The 27224-nt window shown below is 46.2% G+C and overlaps 1 protein-coding gene across 3 annotated transcripts in view; it reads left to right on the top strand.

Annotated features, from left to right (window-relative positions):
• Positions 1-27224, top strand: part of WWP2 (WW domain containing E3 ubiquitin protein ligase 2) — a 123216-nt gene that overhangs the window by 7826 nt on the left and 88166 nt on the right. For 2 of the 3 annotated variants that reach the window (XM_084756953.1, XM_084756951.1), the window contains exons 2-4: positions 6539-6623; positions 11704-11851; positions 12140-12261. In XM_084756953.1, the coding sequence (XP_084613079.1) occupies positions 6554-6623; positions 11704-11851; positions 12140-12261 (340 nt within the window). In that variant the 5' untranslated portion in view covers positions 6539-6553. Of the gene's footprint in view, positions 1-6538; positions 6624-10311; positions 10457-11703; positions 11852-12139; positions 12262-27224 lie in introns of those variants that run through there. The other variant, XM_084756952.1, reaches the window with a different exon arrangement.

Here is a 27224-nt window from a genome sequence, read left to right as displayed (position 1 = left end):
GATTGTTTTTCAGTTTGGGGCTCTGGCAAATGGAAGGCGATTCAGTGCTGGGTGCTGGGAAGAGGCCAAGAAGGAAGCGCAGCGTGGGTGTTGGGCCGATCTGGACAAGCTTCAGGGTGGGAAGGGAAGGAGAGATCTTTGGGACAGACTCTTCTCTTCCACATCTTTCAGAAGCGGATAGAGGGTTGGTCTTTACTTACAGAAGTGAACCTAGGGCCCTGTGCATATTAGGGAAGCACAGCCTAGTTAGCTGCAGCCCCAGGGCTGCTCCACCTCCTTCTGTTTTGAGAGGGTCTTTGAACTCACAGTTGTAGCATCGGCCAGCCCTGAACGCGTGCTTCTTCTGCCTCAGCCTGAGGTTACAGGTATATAACCTCAGTCAGTAGGCCAGGCTGCCTCTGTCCTCCTCCTCCTCTTCTTTTTATTGTGTGTGTTGTTTTTTAAGAAGTACAGGTTATTAAATCTAGAGCTTCATACATGCCAAACAAGAGCTTTACTCCTACCTCTGCTTTCCTAGGGCTGGGTACTGGGATTAAAGGAATCTTCTCCTAAAACATTCTTTTGAAGCTAGATGTGGTGGCGCACGCCTTTAATCCCAGCACTCAGGAGGCAGAGGCAGGCGGATGGATCTCTGTGAGTTCGAGGCCAGCCTGGTCTACAGAGCAAGTCCAGACAGCCAAGGCTACACAGAGAAACCCTGCCTCAAAAACAAAACCAAACCAATTTTTTTTTTGAGACAGAGTCTTATGTACTCCAGGCTGACCTCAAATTTGCTATGTAATGGAGACTGGCCTTAAAACTGATCCTTCTGCCCCTACCTCCGAGTGCTGAGTTAAAGCTCTGTCTGTCTGTTCCCCACCCCACTTAGCTCTTCCAGGTTCGCCTGGAGCCTCATTACAATACATAGCCAAGAATAACCCAGAACTTTCCCTAAGGTCGTCCTCAACCCCATAAAGAAGTGTCTAGCCTCAGACACTCTGGGCTAGAGCCCCTGTGAGAAAACAAAAAGTAAAGTTAAAAGCAAAACTGGAGTAAAGATGCGTGGTAAGCGCAGGCTGATGGCATAGCTCAGCGTGTGCAGAGGTGCAGGGCAGGTCAGGCCCAGGGTCCTTACAGCCTGAGCGCTGGGAACAAGAAGCGGGACTGGGCCACTGCTTAGAGTACTCGCTCAGGGGCCGGAGAGACGGCTCAGAGGCTAAGAGCACTGGCTGCTCTTCCACAGTCCTGAGTTCAATTCCCAGCAACCACGCAGTGGCTCACAACCATCTACAATGTGATCTGATGCCCTCTGCGCAGGCAGAGCACTATATACATAATAATAAATAAATAAATATTTAAAAAATAATAATAGTTGCCAAGCATGGTGGTGCATGCCTTAAAAAAAAAAAAAAAGTATTCTCTCATCCAGAGGACTCAAGCTCAGTGACCACACAGTGGCACATAACTGCCTCTAACTCCAGTTCTAGGGGAACCAACCCCCACTGGCCTCCACGGGCACCTACATACACTTGGTGCACATAAGAACTCATGTAGGCATACCACATACATGCAGATTAAAAATGAATAAATAAATATCTTTAAAAACCCAAGTAGGGCTGGAGAGATGGCTCAGAGGCTAAGAGCATTGGCTGTTCTTCCAAAGGTCCTGAGTTCAATTCCTAGCAACCACATAGTGGCTCACAACCATCTGTAATGAGATCGGTGCCATGCTGTCTTCTGGCATGTAGGCATATACCCTGGAAGAATGCTGTGTCCATAATAAATAAATTAATAAAAAAAAAAAGCCCCCAAGCAAACGAGGAGAGAAAACAGTGAACCAAATGCTCTTAACACCCAATGTCCACGACAGACAAATGGATAACTAAAAGGCATAGCTGTACAATGGCGCAGCATTCAGCCACAAAAGGAAAGATACGTGCTACAGTGACGTCAAAGCATTCTATGGAATAAAATGGGCACAAGAGGCCACACGCAGGTCATATGAGTGCGTTTGTACAAATTGTCTAGAGTAGGCAAATCCATTGTGACAAAAATTGATTGAAGTTTGCCAGGAACCGGGGGACAGGGGCAATGACTGGTTGTTGACAGATAGGTTTATTTGGGGTAATGAAATGATCTGGAGTCAGAGGTGATGGCAGCTCAACTCCAAATCTAATAAAAACCAGTGCAATTATGTGACAAATGGATGAGTTTGGGGTGAGTGCTTACTGAGTCCACAGGAAGCCCTGGATTCTGTCTCCATCTTCTCACAAACCAGGTTTGGGGGTGCATGTCTGCCATCCCAGGAACTCCTGTGGAGGCAAGGGGATCTGAAGTTCAAGGCTGCATAGTGAGTTTAAAATCAGTCTTGGCTAAAGGGAATTTGTCCTCTTTTTTTTTTTTTCTTCTTTCAAGACAGGGTCTTTCTATGTAGCTTAGGCTGTCTTGGAACTCAGTATGTATATTAGGCTGGCCTTGAACTCACAGAGACCCGCCTGCTTCTGTCTCCTGAGTGCTGTGGTTTTGTTTTTGTTTTTAAGGCAGGGTTTCTCTGTGTAGCCTTGGCTGCCCTGGACTTGCTTTGTAGACAGTGCTGGCCTCGAACTCACTGCGATCTACCGACCTCTGCCTCCCAAGTGCTGGGATTAAAGGTGTGTGCCACCACGCCAGGCTGCCATTTTATTTATTTATAAATCGGGTAATCTTCCTAAATTAGTAAAGGAAAGACATTTTGGTGTTTTCCTTACTGTCTTCAGGGGTGAAGTCTTTACATATCTAGCCCTCGGTTATATTTTAACCTCGGTCTCCCTCCCTTGCCTGTCTTCGGGCTCATAAGCTAACTCTATTTTCCTGGCTTCCTTTCTTCTTCCTTGCTGTTTCCTCCCTCCTACTCTGTCCTTCTGATTTGTATGTAAACACTTCCTCATTACTAGGTGGAAAGAGTTACTAGCCATCTCTGTGCTTCTGAATCAGAAGCGGGGCACATTCTGTGTGCAGGTTTTACTTGTTTGCTGAGGTGCAATGGTGGTGCGAACCCACGACAGTACTTGACAGTGAAACCCTGAGGCAAAAGCCAGTAGCTCCATGTCTCCTTTATTTATTTGTTTTTTGTTTAGGATAGAGACTTGCAGCAAACTCTGGCATCTCTGCTGACCTCTGGGGTGATAGGTTTACTGATGTCTATCTTCGCTTCCTAGTTGTGGTTATTTTCTTTATTTGTGCATTGGAGAGGTTTTGGAGCTCACGCGGCTTACCCTGTAATGGTCAGATGGTATCTGGCTAATTGGATCTGGAGTGGCAGACAAGGCTCACATAATAGCAGCTCCATGTTCATAAACAGCGGGCTGTAATTAGGAAGGACTGGACAGAGAGGGTGTTGGTGGTATTTTGGGCCCTATGTCTCCAATGTTCTCAGATGGGTTTGTCCTTTCTGAGCTCTCTTTAGCATTTATCCTTGATTTTGTTTGGGCTGGTAGCTGTCGATCAAGATGCTTCTTGTCTCCTCTTTAACAAAGCCACGTTGGGGGGGGCGGGGACTCCAGGTTTCACTGTCTAGAAGTTTGGACCAAAGGTCAAAGTTCAGGAGAACAAATTGCTTCAAAAAGTACACTGACTAAAGTTGCCTTAGGGAAGACAGACATCAAGATTTTAAAAAATTAGGGCTGGAGAGATGGCTCAGAGGTTAAGAGTACTGACTGCTCTTCCAGAGGTCCTGAGTTCAACTACTATACATGGTGGCTCATAACCATCTATAATGTGATCTGATGCTCTTCTGGCTTGCAAGAGTACATGCAGACAGCACTGTGTACAAAAACAATAAAAAAATACATCTTTAAAAAAAGATTTTAAAAGTCTTTTGTCTTATCTATAGATAGTGGGCTTTCAACTTTTAGTGCCGTACCCTCTCTTAGAACATTGACCTCAGAGCCTAATTAAAACCACCCAGTATACTGCCATTCCCCCTTAAGACTGTTGTTGACTTAGGGGAAAAGGTCAGACTTAGAACATGGTTCAGAGACTGGGCTCAGGATCATGAGATCTCTGGCTCGGGTCTGGAAGGGATGGCTCGGTGTAGCTAGTGCTTGTTTCTGGTACCCACAGCTGATTCCTATCCATCCACACCGCCAGCTCCAGGGTCCACACACACAGGCAAGACAGCCATACAAATCTAAAGTGTGCACTGTTGCACATGCGGAGACAGTTTCTCCAAATCCCCCAGCCTGCTGCCTTCTGACCGGTGCAGAGGGAACGTCCGTTTCTGTCCCCTCCTCCCTCCCTCCCCCCTCCCCCAGCTTAGGAATGGTGAATGAGAATCACATCCCCATCTTTCAAGGGTGGTGTCGTGTCCCATTTTAGAAACACACCATGATACATACGAAAAGGCAGAAAACCCAAAAATAGTTGTGGGTCCTAGAAGCTAGCACTTCAGAGCTGAGAGTGCTTGGTTGTGTCAGTGTGTCTGCTCAGTCATGAGGAGAGGCCTGAGAGTCACTGGTGGAGGTGGTAACCAGGTCTCCTAGGATCTTGAGCTGTAGAGTACTGTAACGTTTCTTTTCTCTAAGGAGCATTCTGGAGGTTTCCACCGGAGGCAGAGTATCTGTAAAGACCAGTCTGGGGTCAGACTGTAGGCGCAGAGGGCTTGCCTGTCGTGAGGACACCTCTGGGTTGATGGCTGGTTTTGTTTTGTTTTTATAGCTGAGGCTGGCCTTAAACTTGTGGCCTGCTTTCCTCAGCCTCTGGAGAGCTGCTAGAATTAGAGGTGTGTGTGTGTGTGTGTGTGTGTGTGTGTGTGTGTGTGTGTGTGTGTGTCGCACATGACATGGCTTTTGTGGGTGTCAGAAGTCAGAGGACATCTCTGTGGAGCTGCTTCCCTCTTTCCATTGTGTGGGTTTCAGGGATTGAACTCTGGTCTTCATGCTTGTGTGGCATGTGTCGTACGTGCTGAGCCATCTTGCCAGCGCAGCTGCCCCTGTACTCTCTCTCTCTGTGGAAGTGTGCATATGCCTCATGCTGAGCTGTGGTAATTGTGAAGACAAGCACCTGAGCAGCACTTGAATCTAGAGCCGAATTGTTGCTTTTTCCCCCCAACAAAAAAACATTTTTCTTTCAGAAAACAGCTGAGAAATAAATTGAAGTTACTAGATTTGAGAAATTGGCAGACATTTTCTTCAAACTGAATAAAGCAAACCCGACGCTCCAAGGAAAACAACTGACAGCATTTGCCAGCAACACAATCATTCTTACAAGAAAATTAGGATTTTTGGGCCACTCTACTATGTCAGGCTCGACAGCTTTCTGCTGTTCGAAAGCCTGTCTGATGAGATCACCAATGACATTCACAAACGTGATTAAAAAAAAAATTGCATAGTGAAACGTGTTAAGGTTTAGAATATCCACACAGCTCAAGGAACCACTATTTCTAAATGAAAAGTGATGATGTTCCACGAATCACATTTGAGTATAAGATTTCTGTTTCAGCTGAACTTCTGGGCTGAAAGCCCCAGGAGAGACAGACACCTGTTGTGTGACATCTTTTCACACTGGAGAAATGTTCAATCAGACATTTAGGTTCAATGGCCCGTAAAAAATCTGCCTTAGTTGACTTATTTTTTATTCATTTATATTTTCGGAGACAAGCTCTCTCTCTATGTAATCCTAGCTGTCCCGGAACCCACTATGTAGGCTAGGCTGGCCTTGTGGGGTCCGCCTAATTCTACCATAACTAAAAAACCAGGCCAATGCAAACATTTATTGTAATTCAGTCGCTACTGATTGATCAGGGCTGCAGACAGACTCAGGAGCTGAACTGTGACCCTGAAGGGACTTTGGGCAGTACATTTAAAGGATGAACCATAAATCAAGGGGGAGTGGGGTGGGCTGGAGCACTGTCCAGTCATATCTGACGTAAAGGTTGATGAGCAAGGGAGTGTCCATTGCTCAGGACAGGAGTAGGCTCTGGGCCTGGAAATAGAAACTTAGTTGACTCTGCCAGCAAGATGGAGAAGTTGTCCTTAAGATGTCTGGACTCAGACAACTGTCTCCTCACTGCAGAAGCTGTTCGGCTATGGGGATGTCTCCAACTCTTTGAGGGCCTGGGACCTTGAACTTAGTTTCTTCCTATGATTTAAATGGAGTCTGAAAACGAAGTAGAAGTTTCTTTTGCTTGTTCCCAACACTGCAACTCACTGTATAGCGCCGAGGATGACTCAGACCGTCTACTCCCTCTATCTCGGAAAAGCTGGCTTTACACGCTTGTGTTGTCACACTGACTGCAGGCATGCACCGTCATACCTGTCCTGAGGTTGAGGGTTTCTTCTTAATTTTTTAGATTTATTTTGTTTTAGGTGGATAGTTTGCCAGCATGTTTGTGCATTCCACATGCATATTGGTGCCCTTGGAGTTGAGAAGAAAGCACCAGGTCTCCTAGGCCTGGGGTTACAGATGGCTGTGAATTGAACTCTCGTCCTCTGCAAGGAGCCATCGCTCCAGCTTCTTGGGTTGAATTGTTGAGTCTCCTTCTCAGCCACTGTGTAAATGCCCCACTCTGCTTCCCTTGCAGTTTCATTGTAATGATATGGCATCTGCCAGCTCCAGCCGGGCAGGAGTGGCCCTGCCTTTTGAGAAGTCCCAGCTTACCCTGAAAGGTAAGTGACATTGCGTGAAGTATTTGAGGCACATCCACCTGGAGAGTCAGGTCTTCTGAAACAGTTTAGGGATGCAGGTAGCATTTGTTCTCAAAAGAGTATCCCATTATAACTACAGTCTTGGAGAAGAAGGCAAATCATGGGAATGTGGGGAAAATGGGGCTTTTGGCTGAAATGGCCTGAGATGGCTGGTTCCTTTGTGTCCCAGGACGCCCCTCTGCACATTAATGCTCCGGGGTGTCTCATCCAGCCTCATGCTGTAAGTACCTCCACGGAGAGGTCACTCTGAGATGGGTATCTGCTGCCCAGTGTCCAGCAGCCTGACTGTCCTGCCCACGTCTGGAACCATGCTCCAAACTGCTGCTTCTCATGGCTCCTGATAACCTAGCAGTGAGGCTGGCCCCAGCACTCTGTTCTACATTAAAGTCTCCAGACTTGCCTCTCTGATGCTGCCCTTTGTCTCCTTCCGTTTAGGCTATGGTTACACAGCAGCCAGTCATCTGTTAAATGTTAGCCACCAAGATCTCCGCATTTCAGAGTGAAAGCTGCTGACCTCTGTTTTCTCATGGGTGCCCTGCTACCGTCTGCATTCACTTGCCTGAGCCGCCCTGGCCTCCTGGGTGTATGCTGAGCTCAACTGGCAGGCTCTGCCTCTCGGCCTTGGTGCTTGCCATCTCTGAGTGAAATGCTTTTAGCTTGCTTAGGTCTTTACTCAGAAGTCAGTCTCTTCAGTGAGGTCTTCCCCAATTCCCTGATATATAGCCGCAACCTACTAACTTCCTCCACACTTGATTACTTTCTTGTAGGTTGTCATCACTTAGTACCTGTGTGCTTATGTTAGCGGTTTTTGCCAGCTTGGCCTGGGGGCTGAAGCTCTGTTGTCAGCCTGCCTAGGATGCAGGAAGCCCTCTGTTCAGGCTGCTGAATAAGCTGGGTGTTGTGCTGCAAACACAGAGTCCCAGAGTCCCAGCCATAGAGGTGGATTACAAGTTCAGGGTTTCCTTAGCTACACAGACAGTTGGAGGCCCACTTCGGATACTTGAGACCCTGTCCCAACCAAACCAACAACAAAAACAAGGGAAAAAGAGCTAGAGGACAAAAACTAAAATCAAAAGAAACAAATAGAGCCTGTCCTGGTAGAGCTGAGCGTCTTCACTTGGAGATTTGGGTCCAGCCTCCTCCTTTTGTTTGTTTGCTTTGGTTTGGTTTTTTGAACAGGGTTTCTCTGTGTAGCCTTGGCTGTCCTGGACTGCTTTGTTGACCAGGCTGGCCTTGAACAGAGATCCGCCTGCCTCTGTCTCCCAAGTACCAGGGTTAAAGGCGTGGGCCACCACGCCCGGCCCCAGCCTCTGCCCTTTACTAACTCTGATTTTAGATCAATTTGTTCAGCTTCCTGAAACTAAAGAGCTCGAATTTCATTTTCTCCCCACAATTTACTTACTTTAATTTCATGAGTATGAGAGTTTTCCTGCACATGTATACGTTTACAATATGCATGAATGGGACGTGTGGTGACCGGAAGACAGCGTTAGTCCCCTGCAACTGCAATTACAGATGGCTGTGAGCTGCTGTGCGGGCGCTGGGGACTGGATTCAGGTCCTTTGTAAGAGCAGTAAGTGTTCATAACCACTGAGTCATCTCTCCAGTCCCCTTTTTTGAGACAGGGTCTTACTATGTAGTCCTGCTGGGCTGGCCTGAAACTCTCTGTGTAGGCCAGGCTGTCTTTGAACTCACAGAAATCCACATGCCTCTGCTTTCTGAGTGCTGAGTGCCACCACACCTGTCAGGGACTTGATTTTTAAAAAATTGTTGGGACTGATAGAAGTGCGTGTTTTTAGAAGTTAAGGTATGCAGTGCTCCTACCTCACCACCAGGTGGCCTCAGCTAGCCTTGATGTACTTGTGGAGCGGCACATTTTCCACCTAGGTCTTATGCCTGTGACCTATCCCTGTTGCTTGACTCTTAGTCCTGAAATGTCTTTTGTTTTGTTTCTTCCTCTTTTCTGTAGCTTTTGGGTTTGCAGTAGTTACTGCTTCAAACAACCCTGGGGATAACTGTGATCTTTGTCAAGTTGTAGGTCTTTGTAGGACTTGTTACCTCCGTAAAGGGTCTGGAAAGAAGCTTGGCTTCCTCTGGGTAGAAGAAACCTCAGGGGAAGTTAGTCTTGTCATCATGGGTGAGGATCATCAGCTGCATCCTCTTATTTGGGCACAGGGTGCAAGGTATCGCGATGTGCTGCCTCCGATCGGCCTGGGGTTCAGTCCCAGGCATAGGGGCCCCATGGGATAGGATATTTGTTGCTTTGTGTTCTGTGGGATTTTACTAGTTTGTTGGTGACAAATGATGATCACAAGTGTTGCTGTGTGCTGGGCATGATGGTGTATCCTGTAATCTCAGTACCCAGGAGACAGAGGCCAAGTTCAAGTTAGTCTGGGCTATATAGCAAGATCCTACTATTTAAAACCAGGAAGGAGTGCTTGCTTTGGCAGCACATATACTAAAATTGGAACGATACAGAGGAGATTAGCATGGCCCCTGCGCAAGGATGACATGCAAATTCGTGAAACGTTCCATATTTTTTTTGACAAGTCTTGAATACTGGATTCTAATATTAAAATAAATAAAAATAATGTTTTGTAAAAAAAACAAAAAACAAGAAAACAGGAAGGAGCCTGGTGTGGTGGTGCGCGTCTTTAATCCCAGCACTTGGGAGACAGAGGCAGGCAGATTGCTGTGAGTTCAAGGGCAGCCTGGTTTACAAAGTGAGTCCAGAGCTAAGTGCTACATGGAGAAGCCTTGTCTCAAAAAAGAAAGAAAGAAGGAAAGAAAGAAAGAAAGAGAAAGAAACAAAAACAGGAAGGGAACCAAACCAAAGTAAAAGGGGTTTAGGGGTGGAGAGGGGAGAAAGAGAGAAACTTTTTACTTTTAAAATTTTATTTATTTATGGGCGGCAGAGATGGCTCAGAGGTTAAGAGCACTTGACTGCTCTTCCAAAGGTCCTGAGTTCAATTCCCAGGAACCTCTTGGTAGTTTACAACCATCTATAATGAGATCTGATACCTTCTTATGCCATGCAGGTGTAAACTCAGGCAGATAACTGTATACATAAATAAATCTTTAAAATTTTTATTTATTTTTGGTTTTCCAAGACAGGCTTTCTCTGTATAGTCCTGGCTGTCCTGGAACTCACTCTAGACCAGGCTGGCCTCGAACTCACAGAGAGGGAAAATATTTAAAGGGTTTAATACCTAGTTATTGTCTCTGTAATAAGGCAGTCAAGCCTCTGAAGAATTTTATCAATGAAATAAAACCTGTTTTTTCTCCCAACAAGCTATTTGAAAAGGAGAGGTGGGGGAGGGGGAGGGGGTGATTGATTGAGATTGATTCACATGAAGGCTGTAACTAGATCAAGCATTAAGGGGGCTGACCATTATGGAGCATGTTCAGCCACTGCTACTTGAAGAAAAGGAACAGAGGGGATACACAAAACCCAGGAATGGCATATAGCTGGGGTGGAGGCAGGCTGCTGGGGACATTCTGGCTCATAGCTCCCTCTTTATGTAGCTGAAGAAGTGACAAAACCCCCAACACACACACACTCTGACCCAGATTGACCAAGAATTCACCCTGTAGCCCAGGGTGGACTTTTGAACTCAAGTCCTCTTATCTCAGCCTCAGGTCAGTGGGATTATAGGCATGAGTGATGTTGTCTGGCTCTTTTGTTTTGATTTTTGAGAATAGCTCTGTCTGGCCTGGAACTTCCCTTGTAGAACAGGCCAGCCTTGAATTTGCTACAGTCCTCCTGTTCTTCCTCACAGCTGCTGGGATTGCAGGTATGTGTCCCCATCCCAGCCTTAGTAACCTCCCTTCTCAAGCCTGCTTTCTCCTGGGCACAGTCAGGGTGCCTGTACATCCCTGTTTCACAAGTTGTGGGGCTTCAGTGGACGACGGGTGCCTTGAGGTCTCTGTAGTGACTGTTGGTTCAGTCTTAGTGATTATCTCTAGGCCGCCTTTAAAATCTGTGTGGTTTGCAAAGACGGAGGAAAGAGCACTCAACTCAGGAGTGCGGCCGAATGGCACTCAGGCAGTGCAGGACCCTGGACTTCCAGAGGAATCCTGCAGCTTGCACACTTGATTGGAAGCTCAGCTGCTCTGAGGAGCTGCATCTGTGCCAACTGTCCCAGCACGCAGAACTGTAAGAGTCATCCCAACAAAGTAAAACATTAACACAGCCATGCAGTGGATTTTGTGACAGTCATTTGGAAGTTGATTTGGGGCCACTGAGGTGTGCAAAGCACTTTGCTATCTTATGTGTTTTCAGGTTAGAAGTGAGCTTTCTCCTTTATATTTCAGACTGTTTTGTATGTCTATACTCTTTTTGTTTGGTTTCTTTTTTGCCTTGTTTATGCCCCTTTTATTTCTTGTTTTAAAATTTTACTTGTGTGTGTGTGTGTTTGTGTGTACATGCATGTGGAGGTCAGAGGTCAACCTTGGGTGTCATTACTCAGGCACTGTCCACTTTGTTAACAAGGGACAGACTCTCTTGCCAGAACCTGGGACTTGCCAACTAGGCCAGCCTGGCTGATGCTCGACCTCAGGGGATCTGCCTGGCTCCATCCATCTCCCCAACTCTGGGATTACAAACAGTGCTGTCCCTCACACCCGGCCTTGTATGTGGGTCCTGGGATGAGAATGAGATCGTCAGGCATTCACAGCAAACATTGGCCTGACTGAGCTTTCACCATGTAATTCTTCAAAAGTACTTTTTAAAATTTTTTTTTAATTTTTTTTTTGGTTTTTCGAGACAGGGTTACTCTGTGTAGCCTTGGCCATCCTGGACTCACTTTGTAGACCAGGCTGGCCTCGAGCTCACAGCGATCCACCTGTCTCTGCCTCCCGAGTGCTGGGATTAAAGGCATGCGCCACCACTGCCCGGCTCCAAAAGTACTTTTGAAAAGAGGACAAAGCAAAGCAAAACAAACAAAAAGATCTTTTAAAAGGGAATAAGCGAAAGGAGCCAGACCATCTGCCCCAAGGGACTTATTTAACTCTTGGTGCATTTTCTCTCCGTCTCATCCAGTGGTGTCAGCAAAGCCCAAAGTGCACAGCCGCCAGCCGAGGATCAACTCCTACGTGGAGGTGGCAGTAGATGGACTCCCCAGCGAGACCAAGAAGACCGGGAAGCGCATCGGGAGCTCGGAGCTTCTGTGGAATGAAGTCATCGTCCTGTAAGGCTGTCACTTTTAGAATGTAGGAGGCAGCGGGGGAAGGCTGGCTAGCAGCCTCCACTGCCCTTGGCCCTGGGTGCTCCTCTCCATGTGTTGGTATCTAACTGAGCTCACAGAGCATTCATTGTTAGCTAGGGAGTTACAGGTCAACATGGAGGTGTGTGTGACTGCCTTCCTGTTTTGTCCCCTGTAAGATGTCGGCAATGTAGCTTGTAACAGTTTGTTTCAAGTTAAAGGGATGGCTGGCTCATCCACTGGGTTGTGATGAATCACTTACTTGTTTTCCAGGAATGTCACAGCCCAGAGTCATTTAGATCTGAAGGTCTGGAGCTGTCACACCTTGAGGAATGAACTACTAGGCACTGCCTCTGTCAACCTCTCCAATGTCCTGAAGAACAATGGCGGCAAAAGTATGTACGGTTCATCTCTGGTCAGGGAGGATATGCAGCCAGTCCTGGGGTTGACCATAGTGCCTATGGAGCTTGCCTCTAACCATCTATGGAGTGTCAAGGGCTGTAGGATGCAGGGCTGTGTCCCCTAATTCTTCCTCAGGGATGCAGGCTCTCCTTCTGTCCACGTTCTCACTCAGGAAACATGCAGTACATTGAATTAAACTGCCAAATAACTCCAGCTGAAATAAATTTTCTTGTCTGAGCGCTGGAACAGAACAAAGGAGCTGTGTGCATGTGTGTGTGAGTTCTGTGCTGGGATAGGGTTACAGATGCGGCCCTGCCTCCTAGATGCTCAGTCTAGGCCTTCCTGGCAGTTGGGGTGTGACAGCCGCTCCATCTGAATTATCTCGGGTGCCTCTGCTGACTGGACATATAAATCCTCAGGTCTGTTCCTTGGTGTTTGTGGCCAGTGGTGGAACCTGCGCCTGTGGGCTACGGACCCTCCCTCATAAAGCTGCTATTCAGACCAATACCATATGTGGTGGCCAAGTGCTGGAGAAAGAAAGGCTCCTTTTTCTCCTACTGTCGAGAAAATATTTTTTGAACGTGGACTTAGCTAAGTGAGACATGGGGGCGGGGAATGCCGAGGCTTAGGGCATCAGTTGCAGTTTGGCTCTTTTCCTTCAGAGCCCATCCTTCCTGCAGGGCTACTGGAAGGTTTTGGCCCCTCCTGTGCTCTGTCTTCTCTCTTGCACACACAGCAACACAGTGAAGGATTGTTTGAGACCAGGGATGTGTCTGTTTTGGTTGTTTTGTCATTTGAGTTGGCCTTTTCTATATATGTGATATGTGTGTATGCTCACATGTATGCACACATGTGGGGGCCAAAGGTCATCACAAGTGTCACTTCTCAAGTCCATCAACCATGGGTTTGTTGTTGTTGTTGAGACTGGGAGATCAGTAAGTATTTAGGCTGGAAGCCCAGGGAGGCCCAGAGAGCCTCCTGTTTCTGCCTCTGTTGCACACCAGGCGTGTGCACCATGCCTAGGTGCTGGGGGTTTAATGCAGGTCTTCACGACTATGTGGCAAGTTCTTTGCCAGCCTAGCTATCCCCCAGGCCTCCCTACCACTTGTGTTTTCAAATAGGGCCTTCATGTAGCCCAGGCTAACCTCACAGTCTATAGCAGAGGAGGACCTTGAATCCTTAGCTCTTGCTCTACCTCCCAAGTATTAGGATTAGTAGGTGTGTAGGACCACGTCTGGCTTCCACTTTCATCTTTATTTTTCCAATCCTTAATCTGCTTTTTGTTATTAAAGGTTGTGTTTATTGTACTTGCAAAAATATATTTGTGGGCAATCTCACATCAAGATGTAGCTCCAGCTGGTGGGGGTGAAGGCACATGCCTTTAACTCCAGCACCCTGGAGGCAGAGACAGGTGAATCTCAGTGAGTTCGAGACCAGCCTGGTCTACAGCGAGTTCCAGGACAGCCAAGGCTACACAGAGAAACCTTGTCTCAGAAAATCCGAAAACAAAACTGAAGATGTAATACAAGGAAGGGTTGGGAAGATGCCTCAGCAGGTGAAGATATTACAGCCAAGGCTGAGAACCTGAGCTCTGTCCCTGGAACCCATGTGGTGGGAGGGGAGAACTCACCTCCACAAGTTGTCCTCTGACCTCTAGTGCTGTGTGTGTGTGTGTGTGTGTGTGTGTGTGTGTGTGTGTGTGTGTGTGTGTATGTGTGTGTGTGTATGTGTGTGTGTGTGTGTATGTGTGTGTGTGTGTATGTATTTGTGTGTGTGTGTGTGTGTGTGTGTGTGTGTGTGTGTGTAGAAGACCCAGCTCTTACACTGGGCAGCTCTTAGCTGCCTGTACCTCTAGCTCTAGAGGATCTAGTACCCGCTCTTGGCTTCCACGCCAACACTCACATGTACACGTAATTAAGCACTTTTAAATGCACAAATCTTTAAGAAATGTGACTGGGTGTGGTGGTGCACGCCTTTAATCCCAGCACTCGGGAGCAGAGGCAGGTGCATTGCTGTGAGTTCGAGGCCAGCCTGGTCTACAAAGCAAGTTGGGGAACAGCCAAGATAACAGAGAAACGCTGTCTCAAAACAAACAAACAAACAAACAAACAAAAAAAACCCAAAAAACCCAAAAAACAAAAAACAAAAACCCCAAAACCAACCAACCAAACAAAAAACCCCAAAAAACTCAAGAAATGTGTAGTAACTAGGCTGGAGAGATGGCTCAGGGGTTAAGGGCACTGTCTGCTCTTCCAGAGTTCCTGAATTCAATTCCCAGCACCCACATGGTGGCTCACAACCATCTATAATGTGATTTGTTGTCTTCTTCTGGTGTGCATGCATACATGTAGGCAGAACACTGGTGGCTCACAACTGTCACTACAGTTCCAGGGATTCAACATCCTCTTCTGGCCTCTGCTGCCCCCAGGCATACATGAGGTGCACATGTGTATGTGCAGGCAAAACACTCAAAACAAAATATAAATCTTTTGAAAGACTCTTTTGTTTTTTATGTGACAGAAGTTCACTCTGTAGCCCAGGCTGGTCTTGAATTCATGACAGTCTTCCTGCCCCAGTCTCCTAAGTCCTGCACATCTAGTCTGTTTTCAGTTCCTTAGTTATATATGCAGCCATGGGATTGCTTGCTGCTGGTAGGGTAACCTTTGTGGTTTATAAAGATGCTAGAGATGAATTCCAGGGTTTTTCACATGCTAGGAAATGCTCCACTTAGCTCCATCTCTGGCCTTCATTTTTGAGGGGCTTTTCTACTGTTTCCCATATCTACTGGCATCATAAACGGTATCACTGTATCTCTAATTATTTTCCTAAAATACAAAATTTGATAGCTCACTGTCATGCAGCTGTGTGAAAGTTACAGGCTTGAATGTTTTTCAGTGTCTGGCAGGCAGAAGGCTGTAGTACCTCACAAGTTTATGAATCTTAGAGCTTGTTGCTGTAAGTTTACTCAGGATAAGTTACTGAGCATGAGTTGGCTGAGTTTAAACATTTTTCAAGATTCTGGACATATGTTGCTAGACAGTTTTGTCAGTTTATCCTCATATGAGCAGTGTGGCAGGATGGCTGGTTTCTATTGTGCTGTGGGATGCAGTAGATGTCTGTCTGTCTGTCTGTCTACTTATTGAGAAAGGGTCCCTGGGTAACCCTGGTGGTCTCAGAACTGTTATGTTTTGGTTTTTGCAGTTGTCTGTTTTTCTAAATTCTAAGTCAGGAAAGTGTAAGTTTTTCTTTTTTTCTTTCTTTTTTACCTTTATCTCTTTACCTTTTGGATACTACCTAGAAGCCTCAGCATGCTTTCTCATCCAGTGGGCTGTCTCTGTCTCTGAAGCTTCTCCCTGCTTTCTGCCGTACAGCCGCTTGACAGCCTCTTTTGTTGAACACAATAACTTTGTCAGACAAACACATACACACACACACACACACACACACACACACACACACACACACACTCACACACATACCCACACTCACACACACACACACACACTCACACCCACTCACAAGGCACAGCTCTTTTCTAGCTCCTCCTTTTGGCAGCTACTAAGATTTAAGGCTTGTGTGACCTGAAGTTTTTCTCCTAAACTCTAATAAAAATGTCCTCGAGCAGAGGTTCTCAACCTTCCTGATGCACCCCTTTAACACTGATCCTCCTGTTGTGCTGACCCCAACCATAAATTATTTCATTGCTACTTCATAACTGAAATTTTGCTGTCAATTCTTCTGCAAGAGCATTGAAGTGTTCCTAACTGTTGTGGCAGTCTCTGAAGCCCCATTTGCTTCATTTAAATATTGAGAGAGAGAGAGAGAGAAAGAGAGAGAGAGAGAGACAGACAGACAGACAGACAGACAGACAAACACCCTGTCCGAGTGCTCACCACCTCCCACACTGAGCCATGATTTTTCTTTTTGCGTTTACTGTTTTAACTTTCTAGATTAAGTGCTCAGGGTAGGTTATCCCTTTAAATTTTGTTTCAGTTTCCTCATTAATAGTCTGTTTAGGAATTTTCCATGAGTATTCTTAGTGACATCTGTAATTTTGTTCTATTTTTCTTGGTTTTAAAAGCTAAACTATTTTTTATTAATTTTTATTTTTAAGGCAGGGTCTCACATTGAGGCTCAACTTATTATGTAGCCCAGGCTGGTCTTAGAATTGCAGCAATCCCCCTGACTCAGTTTCCTGAGTGCTGGGAATATAGGCATGAGCTCCCATTGACTGGCTTTCAGGCTAATTTCTAAAGTGAATGGAAGCAGTTTTCAACTTTGGGAACAGATTGCAATATGGGAATTTTCTGTTCCAGAAGTGCAGGAAAGAGCCCAGCCATAAAGCCAACAAGGCCTGGCATCTTCTTTGATGACTTCTTTAGTCTGCATCCCTCCTCATTACTGGTTTATTCAACTTTCCCGATTTAACTTGAGTCAGTTTTGTTAATTCTTTTTTGCTGAGAAAATCAGTTCATGAAATCTTACTACTAAGGATTTTAAACAGCATTTTTGTTTAAAAAAATTTTTTTTTAACTTAAAAGTTTTTTCCAGGGTGCTGGAGAGATGACTCAGTGGTTAAAGCATGGTCTGCTCTTCCAAAGGACCAAGGTTCAGTTCCCAGCACCCACATGGCAGCTCACAACTGTCTGTGACTCTAGTTCCAAGGGATCTGACACCTTCACACCAGTGCACATGAAATAAAATTAAATAAATTGAAAAAAAAGTTTTTTCCAATCTTCCCTCTCCCCTGCTTCCTTTAAACTATTCTATTTTAACTTTTTTCTCTTGCCCCATTAGTGGGGATTGACTCAGGGCCTCTCTTACAAGCTAGGTAAATATGCCACCATTGAGTTCTTCATCTCCAAGCCTCCTCTCCCCCTCCCCCTCCTTCCCCTCCCCGTCCTCTCCCCCTCCCCCTCCTCTCTTCCCTCCCCCTCCCCCTCCTCTCCCTGTCCTTTTCTGTGGTGCTGGATCAAACCCAGGGTCTTGTGCATGCTAGGCACTGGCCTCAGCTCTTGCTGCCATCGCTTGTTCTGGCATGAGCTGTAGCACATTGTGTGTGTGGCTGGGTGGGCAGTGTGCCTGTCAGATGAGAATCAGACAGGAAATGTGGGTCATGGAGGGCAGCAGGCTGCTTTTCTTAGAGAAACAGGTCCTCTTGAACGACAGTAGCATGGTATGTCTGCATGGTATTCTGACATGTTCCATAAAGCTTTCTATTTCTTCTCTTCGCTTTTTCCGAGACAGGGTTTCTCTGTGTAGCCTTGGCTGTCCTGGACTCACTTTGTAGACCAGGCTGGCCTCGAACTCATAGATCTGCTTGCCTCTGCCTCCCTGAGTGCCGGAAATACAGGCGTGCTCTACCATGCTACAAGGCTTCTGTTTCAACAAGGCTCTTCTGGCGTGCATTCTATAGAGGTGTGATTACAAGCATGTACATCTTGGAGCCAGACTAACACTTTGAGTTCCACTTCCACTAGCTCTGTGACATTGGACACTAACCCCTACATACTTTTTAAAAAAATATATTTTATTAAACCCTTACATACTTGTTCCTTATCTGGGTTGCATGCTTACTAACAGTGGTGCCCACATGTGTCGAATCTCAGTAAGTAGTAGTTGCAGTGGCTGTCTTCACTGGACCATCTCCAGAGATGAGAAACCTGTTTCCTCATGTGAAGACCCTCTTGCCCGAATGGAAGACAGTCCTGAGGTTGTCTGAGGAGAACTCTGTCAGATGCCAAAGCTTTGGGGAATGTGGCTTCTGAATGCTGTCCTTGCCACTGGCCATTTTGTCAGCAGCTCCCACTTTGGAGCAGTGTCTAAGTATGAACGCAGCTGTGTAAGGTAAATTGTGTTAGGTATGTTAGGTTAGTCCTCCTGGCCTGGCCTTTTTTTTTTTTTTTTTTTTTTTTTTTGGCTTTTTGAGACAGGGTCTCTTTGTGTAGCCTTGGCTGTCCTGGACTCGCTTCTTAGACCAGGCTGGCCTCAAACTCACAGCAATCCGCCTGCCTCTGCCTTCCAAGTGCTGGGATTAAGGGCGTGCGCCACCACGCCCGGCTCTGGCCTGGCCTTTTATAATAGGTTTTCTCAGGAAAGGAGCTGATGGGCAGCGATTGTCCTACCTGGGGTTCCTTGGCTGCACCCATGTGCTTAAAATTTCCACTCACTCCCTGTTTTCCCTGGGTGAACTTGCAAGCTGACTGGGAAACTCAGCTGGTTGTTGATGCCTTCCCTTGGTGGAGTGATGCTGTGATGGAGGGTTTTCCCTCAAGACCTGTGGTTCTTTGTGGTCAGGCTTGCTGACTTTCTACAGGGACATTGACCTGCCTAGAGCTGCAGAAAGGATCTGACCAAAAAGTGTTAGTTTGAAGGCTAGAGAGATGGCTCAGTGGTTAAGAGCACTGGTTGCTCTTTCAGAGGTCCTGAGTTCAATTCCTGGCACCTGCACGGCAGCTCACAACTGTCTGTAGCTCCAGTTACAGAGGATCTGACTCCCTCTTACAGATATACATGTAAGGCAAAACACCATTGCAAATAAAATAAATAAATAAAAAAATTTAAAAGTGCTAATTTGGCTCCTCATGATAGCTCTAGTCTAGAAGCCCTGCTCCCCTCCCCTGTGCTGGGGACTGAACCCAGCACTTTACTAAGCAAGCGGTGAGCTAAATCCTTAACTCCTTCTTCTTCTTCTTCTTTTTTTTTTTTTGCTTTTTTGAGACAGGGCTTCTCTGTGTAGCCTTGGCTATCCTGGACTCACTTTATAGACCAAGCTGGCCTCAATTTCACAGAGATCCACCTGCCTTTGCCTCCCTGAGTGTTGGGGTCACAGGCGTGTGCCACCACCTTGCTTTGTTTTCTTAACTGTGGTCTCATATAGCCCATGCTGGCCCCGAACCCGTTACATAGCTGAGGACGCCTGGAGCTGATCCTTCTGCTCTAGCATGGGTTAAAGTGCTGGGGCTACTTCCTGTTTGTAATATATGATGATGCTAATATACCAGCTAGACAGTGGTGACAGCGTGCTTGGCTTGCATATTGCTTCTGTCTGTCCGTCCCTCCCTCCCTCTGTCCCTCCCTCTGTTTCACTCATTCTTCCTAGTCCTGGAGATAGAATCCTTGGCCTTGTGCATGCTAGGCCAGCTTCTAGTGCTGAGCTATGTCCCTAGCACACACTCCCCCACTACATTTAATTACTTTTATTGTGTGTGTTTGTAGGTGTACATGTGCACTCGGGTCACAGAGAGCATGTGCAGATGAGCGGGCAACTCAAGGGAGTTGGTTCTCTTTACACTCTTTGGGTCCCAGGGTTGAACTCTAGGTTGTCAGGTTTGCGAGGCAAACACTTCACCTGCTGAGCCATTTTGATGGTCCCTTCAATGTCCTTCTGACATGTCCCCATGCCGTATTTTTGTTTATGTAGAATCTTGGGTCACGGGTGGTGGCACATGCCTATAATAGCATCATAACAGAGGCGGAAGCAGGAGGATCACTTCAAGTTTGAGGCCAGCTTGATCTACATAGTACATTCGAGGCCAGCCAGGGCTATATAGTGCGATTCTAACTCAAAAAGTCAAAATAAACAATACAAGAATCTCACCCAAATCCAGAAGCAATAAAACTCCCTCTGATGGAGCTGATTTCTTTAAAATCAGGGAAGATAGAGCAGGAGAGGTGGCCCAGGGCTTAAGACCACTGGCTACTCTTGCAGAGGACCTGGGTTCAGTTTCTAGCATCAATATGGTGCTGATGACCGTCTGTGGTTGCAGTTTCAGGGGATCTGTCACCCTTTTCTGGACTCCACAGACACTTCATACACATGGTGCACAGGCAAATATTCAGAAAAAAAACCATAAAATAAAGTTTAAAATTTTTTTAAAAATTCAAAAAATTCAAATTAGAATAGAGGCTGGGCTGTACCTCAGTTGGCAGAGTACTTTCAGCACATCCCTAGCACCTCATAAAGTGGCCGCTGACACACCTTGGCTTCATAGCAAGTTCTCTGTCTCAATAAATGGGTAGATAAATAAACAAACACCAGGAAAGAAATGACGTTGCATGGGTAACCCCTGCTTCATCCTGTGCTGAGGAGTGAATCTGGGCCTTTGTACATGTTAGGCGAGCACTCTGGCACTAGCTACCCCCAGCCTTTGTTTGTTTCTTCTTGCTGTTCTGACAAAGTCTCATGGCCCATGGTGGCCTTAAACTCTTTCTTTTCTTCCCTACTTATTACAGGGTGAATTACAGGTATGTACTAGTAGGTCCAGGCCAGTCTTTGTTTGTTAGAGACATGCTCTACTTTTTGGTTTAGGCTGGCCTTTAACTCACTATGTGCCCTGGGTTGGTCTGGGGTGACGGGTGTGCATCACCACGCTCAACCCCTGGGGTTTTTAAAGCTTCTGGGACCAGGAAATTCTCAGCTCAGGCAGACTGCAGAGTCAGAAACTGAGAGTGATGTCCAGTAAGTAGTCCTGGTCTTAAGAATCCAGGTTTGGTGCTTGGCTCCAGTTTGAGACTCAATAAAGCTAAGCAGTTGTGAAAGTAATGTCAGACACTGACCTTACAGCACTGTGTGCAGGGCAATTGTTACTTAGTGGAGTTTGTTTTGGGGCAGGCTCTAGCAGTGGTACTCCTTTCTGGGTCCTGTGTGTTCTCAGAGGACGGTTTGTCACACAGAGGTTTGGTGTCAGATTCGACACATCCTTCTCTACTCTAACTCTTTTGGCTCTTCAGCTTTTTTGTTCTTTTTACTATTTTGTTTTTGAGACAGAGTCTCACTATGTAGCCCTGGCTGTCTTAGAACTCACTATAGAGACCAGGTTACCTTCAAACTCACAGTAGTCCTCCTGTCTCTGCCCCCTAAGTGCTGGGATTAAAGGCATGCGCCACCATGTCCAGCTAGCCTTTAGTTTAGTTTTTGTTTTTTGTTTTTTAAAATATTATTGTTTGTGTTTTTGTTTTGTTTTGAGACAGGGTTTCTCTGTGTAGCCCTGACTGTCCTGGACTCACTTTGGAGACCAAGCTGGTCTTGGACTCACAGCGATCCACCTGCCTCTGCCTCCCCGAGTGCTGAGATCACAGGTGTGTGCTACCACGCGGCTACAATTATTTTAATTATTTTACGTGTGTGTGTGTGTGTGTGTGTGTGTGTGTGTGTGTGTGTGTGTGCGCGCGCGCTGCTTGTGTGGGTACCGGAAGAGGATGCTGGATCCCTTGGAGCTGGAGTTAACAGGCAGCTGCGAGTTGCCTGACTTAGGTGATTGGAACTGAACTCCCAGATTCTCTGGAAGGACTTTCTTTTCTTTTTTTCTTTTTTTTTTTTTTTGAGACAGTATTTCTCTTTTAGTCCTGGCTGTCCTGTTTCTTTCTTTCCTTCTTTTTTCTTTTTCTTTGAGACAGGGTTTCTCTGTGTAGCCTTGGCCATCCTGAACTCCCTTTGTAGACCAGGCTGACTGCGAACTCACAGAGATCTGCCTGACTCTTTGCTTTCCTTCTTAAATTTTTTTTAAAAAAAACATTTATTTCTTTATCTGTTTATTTCCTCTGTGTAAATGTTTGTATGGGCGTAAGTGGAAGTCACAGGGCATTTTACAGGGCTCTGCTCTCTCCTTCCACCATGTGTGTCTGGGGAATTGGATTCAGTGGTGTCATCAGGCTTGGCAGCCTCTTTACCCGCTGAGCCATCTTGACAGTATTCTCTTCCTGCACCTTTCCCAGGAATGGGGTTAAATCTAGGGCCTCACACACACTGGGGTAGTATCTAAAGCACTTATTACCACACTGCAGTGCAGCCCTTTTTTCTGTTTGTTGTTTGGAAACAGGATCTTGTTAAGTTGCCCAGACTAGCCTTGGATTTGCCCAGGCTGGGCTTGGATTTGCCCAGGCTGGCCTTGGATATGTGTTATAACCCAGCACAGCTTGAACTTTGTTACTTTCCTCAATTTCCCAATTAATTGAGTGTAAAGCCTATTATGCTTCGTGCTGTTATGCCTGGTTCTGACAGGTTTGTTTTTTTCCCCCCCTTAAATAATAAATAGTCCTTTAAAAATTAGCTAGTGTGGTGGTGTATGCCTTTACTCCCAGAACCTGGGAGGCTGAGACAGGTGGTTCTCTGTGAGTTTGAGGTCAGGCTGGTCCACATAATGAGGTCAGCCGGATCTACGTGGTGAAACTGTCTCAAACAAAAACCAAAAAGTATTCCTTTGTGCATGTGTGCAAGCATGCCAGCGTGCACATGGAGTCAGATGCCAACCTTAGGTGTCTGTCCTCACCCTCCACCTTGTCTGAAACAGGGGCTCTGTGACTTTGCTGCATGTAGCAGGTTAGCAAGCCCCTGAGTTTTTGGGGATCCTCCTGTCGCTCCATTGAAAGGCTGAGATTACAGATGCTTGTGCTACATGTCTGGCTTTTGTGCAGGTTCTGTAGGCTTGAACTTAGGTTTATGCCATGTGCGGCAAGCACTTTTACCCACTAAACCATCTCCCCAGCTCTCTGCTAGTATTTCTATATGCACACATGTGTACACACACACCGTCCCGTGCATACATCATAAGTGCACACAGATATGCAAAGATCTCTGTACTTTTATATTAAACATCATGGATTCCGACTGCATGGACCTATAATTCCGTTGGAAGCCCCAGGCTTCTTCCTGCCCTCAGCATTGCCTGTGTGTTTATTCATTCCCTCGATCTGTAGTGTGCAGGAGGCAATTTGAGACTTGCCACACTCATCCTGCAGTGAACACTGAAGCGACCTTTGTAAAACTCCCCGCTCTTGCCCACTTATGTGTAGCTCTTTTCTTTCCCCCATGTGTGTTTCTCAGATCAGAAAAAAAGAAAGCAAACAGCTCCCTGTTTATTTAAACATCGTATAAGTCGAATTTTGTCACCAGGATTTACCTCCAGAGAACAGACTAGCCAGTCAAGGGCTTAGCCTCCTCCCAGGCTCCCGAAGATGGAGGCTTCTGGTGGGTGGCCGTGGTGCCTGACAGACAGTGCATGCATTTACTGTAAAGTAAATAGACTGGTGTTTTCCCCCACTTCCAACTTAAAGGTAAATAAAACTCCTGAACCCTGAAGGCTAATCAGAGAGAGAAGAGAGGAAAATGGTGAAAGGTTGCTGTTCAGTTACAGTTTTAAATTTAAGTTTGTAAAACTGGTAAGTTTTAGGAGGTGGGTGAAAGGGAGTGTGGGAGGCTGTGAGCTGGAAGAGGCAGTGCCCAGGGCACTAAGAGCTATGAGCTGAAGTGCCTTGAGCAGGCTGTGTGCTAAAGACAGATAACCCAGTCCTGCCCAGCTAGTTAGTTGTGCTTGTGAACCTGGTAAACCACAGAGACCAGGTGTCTCGCTGCTCTTGGGAGGCTCATGGCAGGACTGCATGCCGGGCTCTTTGTCTCACTCCTGGCACTGAGTGTTACTGATAGTCCTCAGGTTCATAAGAGCAGAGTAAGATTTATGTTGTTTGTGGATCTTGCTAAGATTAAAAATTAAAACGGGACTAGGGTGGTGGGTCAGTGGTTAAGGGAGTTTACTGCTCTTCCAAGTTCAGTTCTCAGCACCCACATGACGCCCTTTTCTGTTCTCTGCAGACACCAGGTATGTGTGTAGGGTACATATATACATGGAAGCAAAACACTCATACACAGAAAATGAAAAAAAAATCTGAAGGAAGAAAATTAAAAGTTAAAAAGCAATATAGGCTTCAAAATTAAAAGTATTCATATATATGACATATATCATATATATGTCATAATCATGAATGCTTAATTCAGAGTGGTAGACATTGTTTTGAATTCTGTTTATATTATCTAGAAATTGTAGACTTAAGTGGATTTAAGAGGTAAGGCCTGGGTAAACCCCTCTCAGGCTAAGACTTTCTTTCTTTTAATTAATTCTTTTTATTTAATGTACGTTAATATTCTCCCTGCTTGTATGTGTGTGTGAGGGTATCAGATCCCCTGGAACTGGAGTTACAGACAGTTGTGAGCTGCCATGTGGGTGCTGGGAGTTGAAGCAGGGCCCTTTGGAAGAGCAGCCAGGGCTCTTAACTACAGAGTTTTTCTAAGCTGAAGTTGAATTTAATACCCCAAACCCACTGAGCAGCATAGCATATGAACACAGCCTACATCTTGCTGCTTGGGAGCTGGGGTTTACTGTCCCCACTCAGCATCTGCAGAGAGGAGTAGCCTGTCCTGCGTCTCACTAGCCAGGGAAAGGGATCAGGCTCAAAATCTGGAGTATAATTTCATTATGTATAGGGGTGTGTGTGTGTGTGTGTATCACATGTGCTAGTGCCCATGGAGGCCATCAGAGGCCATCATAACCCCCGGAGGTGGAGTTACAGGTGCTTGTGAGCTGCCTGACATGGGTGTTGGGCATTGAACTCAGGTTGTCCTCTAGAAGAGCAGCAAGTGTTTTTGTTTTTTTGCAATAGGGTCTCACTATGAGGCCTGGCTGGTCAAAGATTTGCCTTGTAGACCAGACTGACCTCAAAGTTGCAGTGATCTTTCTGTCTCTGCCTCTTGAGTGATGGAAGCACAGGTGTGTGTCACCATACCTGGTTTAGGGTTTTTGTTTTTGTTTTGTTCTGTATGCATGAACCCAAAGTTTAACCGTGGCCTGTCTGGGTTTTTGTTGTGGTGGCTAAATTCCTCTAAAGATATCTTTGTGCTCCTTTCCATTTTTATTTTCAGGATAAATCTCCAGGCATGTGATTGCTGGTCAAAGGGCAAGTGTGAGTCATGTCTTTTGGTGCCAGACACCAAAGGCTGGGTTAATTTGTTGTTGTTGTTGTTTGTTTGTTTATTTGTTTTGTTTTGTTTTTCCAAGACAGGGTTTCTCTGTGTAGCCTTGGCTATCCTAGACTCACTTTATAGACCAGACTGGCCTGGAACTCACAGCGATCCACCTGCCTCTGCCTCCCAAGTGCTGGGATTAAGGACATCCTGGGGTTCCATCCAAGGCCTTGAGCTACATCCCCAGCCCTGCCCTGACACCACTGCCTCTTCTTTCTCCTCCTTTTCTTCAATTTTTAAATTTCATGTGTATTGGTGTTTTGCCTACATGTATATCTGAGTTGTCAGATACCCTGGAAGAGGGGTATAGACAGGTGTGATCTGCCATGTGAGTGCTGGGAAGTGAACCCAGGTCCTCTGCTAGAGCAACCAGTGCTGAGCTATCTCTCTAGACTCCTGCCTTTTCTTCTTAGGAGCCTCCAGTTAGATTCCTGTCACCATTATTCTGCTGCGATTGCTTGTGCCACAGTTGGCAGTGGCTTCACATTGCTAAACCCAGAGGCCAGTTCTCAAGCTCAGCTCCCTTCTCTCACAAAAGGACAGAAGTCATCCATTCCTCTGTGCTACTCTGTCAGTCAGTCAGTTTGGCAGATACTACACTTTACCAGCTCTGTCTCTCTGGTCAGTCCAACTCAGGGATCTTTGCTAATTCTTTGCTAAGATGCTCTGAGGTGGCTGAGTCCCTTGTCCCCTTCTACACCATTCCTCTCACAAGATTGTGTGGCCTCATGGCTTTAAATTCCTTCTGTATATCTAAGATTTCTAGTCTGGGTCTCCTCACAAAGCACAAACTAATTAGCACTCTGAAATGTAAAAAAGTGTGTAGCAAAAAAAAAAAAAAAAGTGTGTAGCTCTTAGGAGGCACCACAGGTTTGAGATCAATCTGATCTTCACAGTGAGTTCCAGGCCAGCCAGGGACTGCCTTAGCTTAAAAAAAAAAAAAAAAAGGAAAAGAAAAGAAAACAAAGAAACAAACAAAAAACCAAAACAAAAAAGAAAGGAAGGAAGAAAGAAAATGAGGGACTGGAGAGATGGCTCCGTGGTTAAGAATACTGGCTGCTTTCTCCAATAATGTGGGTTCAGTTTCCAGTACCCAGATGTAGGCCAGCAACCATCTTAGCTCCAATTCTAGGGGTTCCCACACCCTCCTCAGGTCTGTGCAGGCACCAGGCATCTATGTGGTGCACTGACATACACAAAGCAAAACACCCACATACCTAAAAAGAAAGAAATCATTAACTAAAGAAAAGCCAAACCATGAAATAGAAAGGTGTGCAGCTCAATGATTTTATTTATTTATTTGGCTGGCATGGAACTCCCTTTGTAGATCAGACTCATGGGGATCTCACAGGAAGCCTGCCTCTGCCTCCCCAGGGTCAAGTCCTTAGTGATATGCATTTGTATTTTGTTCACCCTGCGACCACCCTGTGCTAACACACACACACACAGACACATGCACACACACAGACACAGACACACACACACACACACAAATGTGCCCACACACTCCTGAGGCAGAGAGCCACGACCATCAAGAGTTCTTGAGGCTGCTCTGGGACTGTGGGCTGACTGTAGCTTCAACCCCAAATGTAAGCCTTTGTTTCATTGCTCCCCTATCCAGTTGCATTGACATCAGCATCTACTCGTCTCTTGATTGGCACCAGATGCCAGGCTCTGGGGTCTAAACCCACTGTTAATGGTCTCTGAAAAGCTCTCTGTGTGTTGCCTTCCATCCTCCTGTACCTCAGGCAGATATGCCCAAGCCAGAACCTCAAGGAATTCCCAAAGAAGCCAAAAGCAGCTCCCTCCCTGCGGCATTTCACCCCCATCCTCTCAAGTCCAGGCTGGGTCTGTTTTGTGGCTTTGGTGTCAACCATGAGCTCTTGGAAAGAAAAGTCCTTTTAACGAGAGTCTTAAAAAGTAAACACGGGCCCTGCAAACGAATGTTCAAACAAACCTGCTTTTAGTGTCTCTGGCTGAGAGGCTGCTTTGTGGAGCTCAGCTGAGGGGAAAAGAAAAGCCTTCTGTTCGGCACCCTTGTCCCGGGTGGGGGCCTCAGTACTACCTTTGGCTGCTGCACAGTGTTCTGTGAGGCAATGGGCACTGGTGTCTGTCAGCCCTGAGGGAACATGTATGTGGCAAAGGGCCTTTCCACCTCTG

The sequence above is a fragment of the Acomys minous genome (genome assembly GCF_964271855.1).
Source record: "Acomys minous genome assembly, chromosome: 14".
NCBI lineage: Eukaryota > Metazoa > Chordata > Mammalia > Rodentia > Muridae > Acomys > Acomys minous.
Note: the sequence above shows the minus strand (reverse complement) of the source record. Positions and strands in the feature narration are given on the sequence as shown.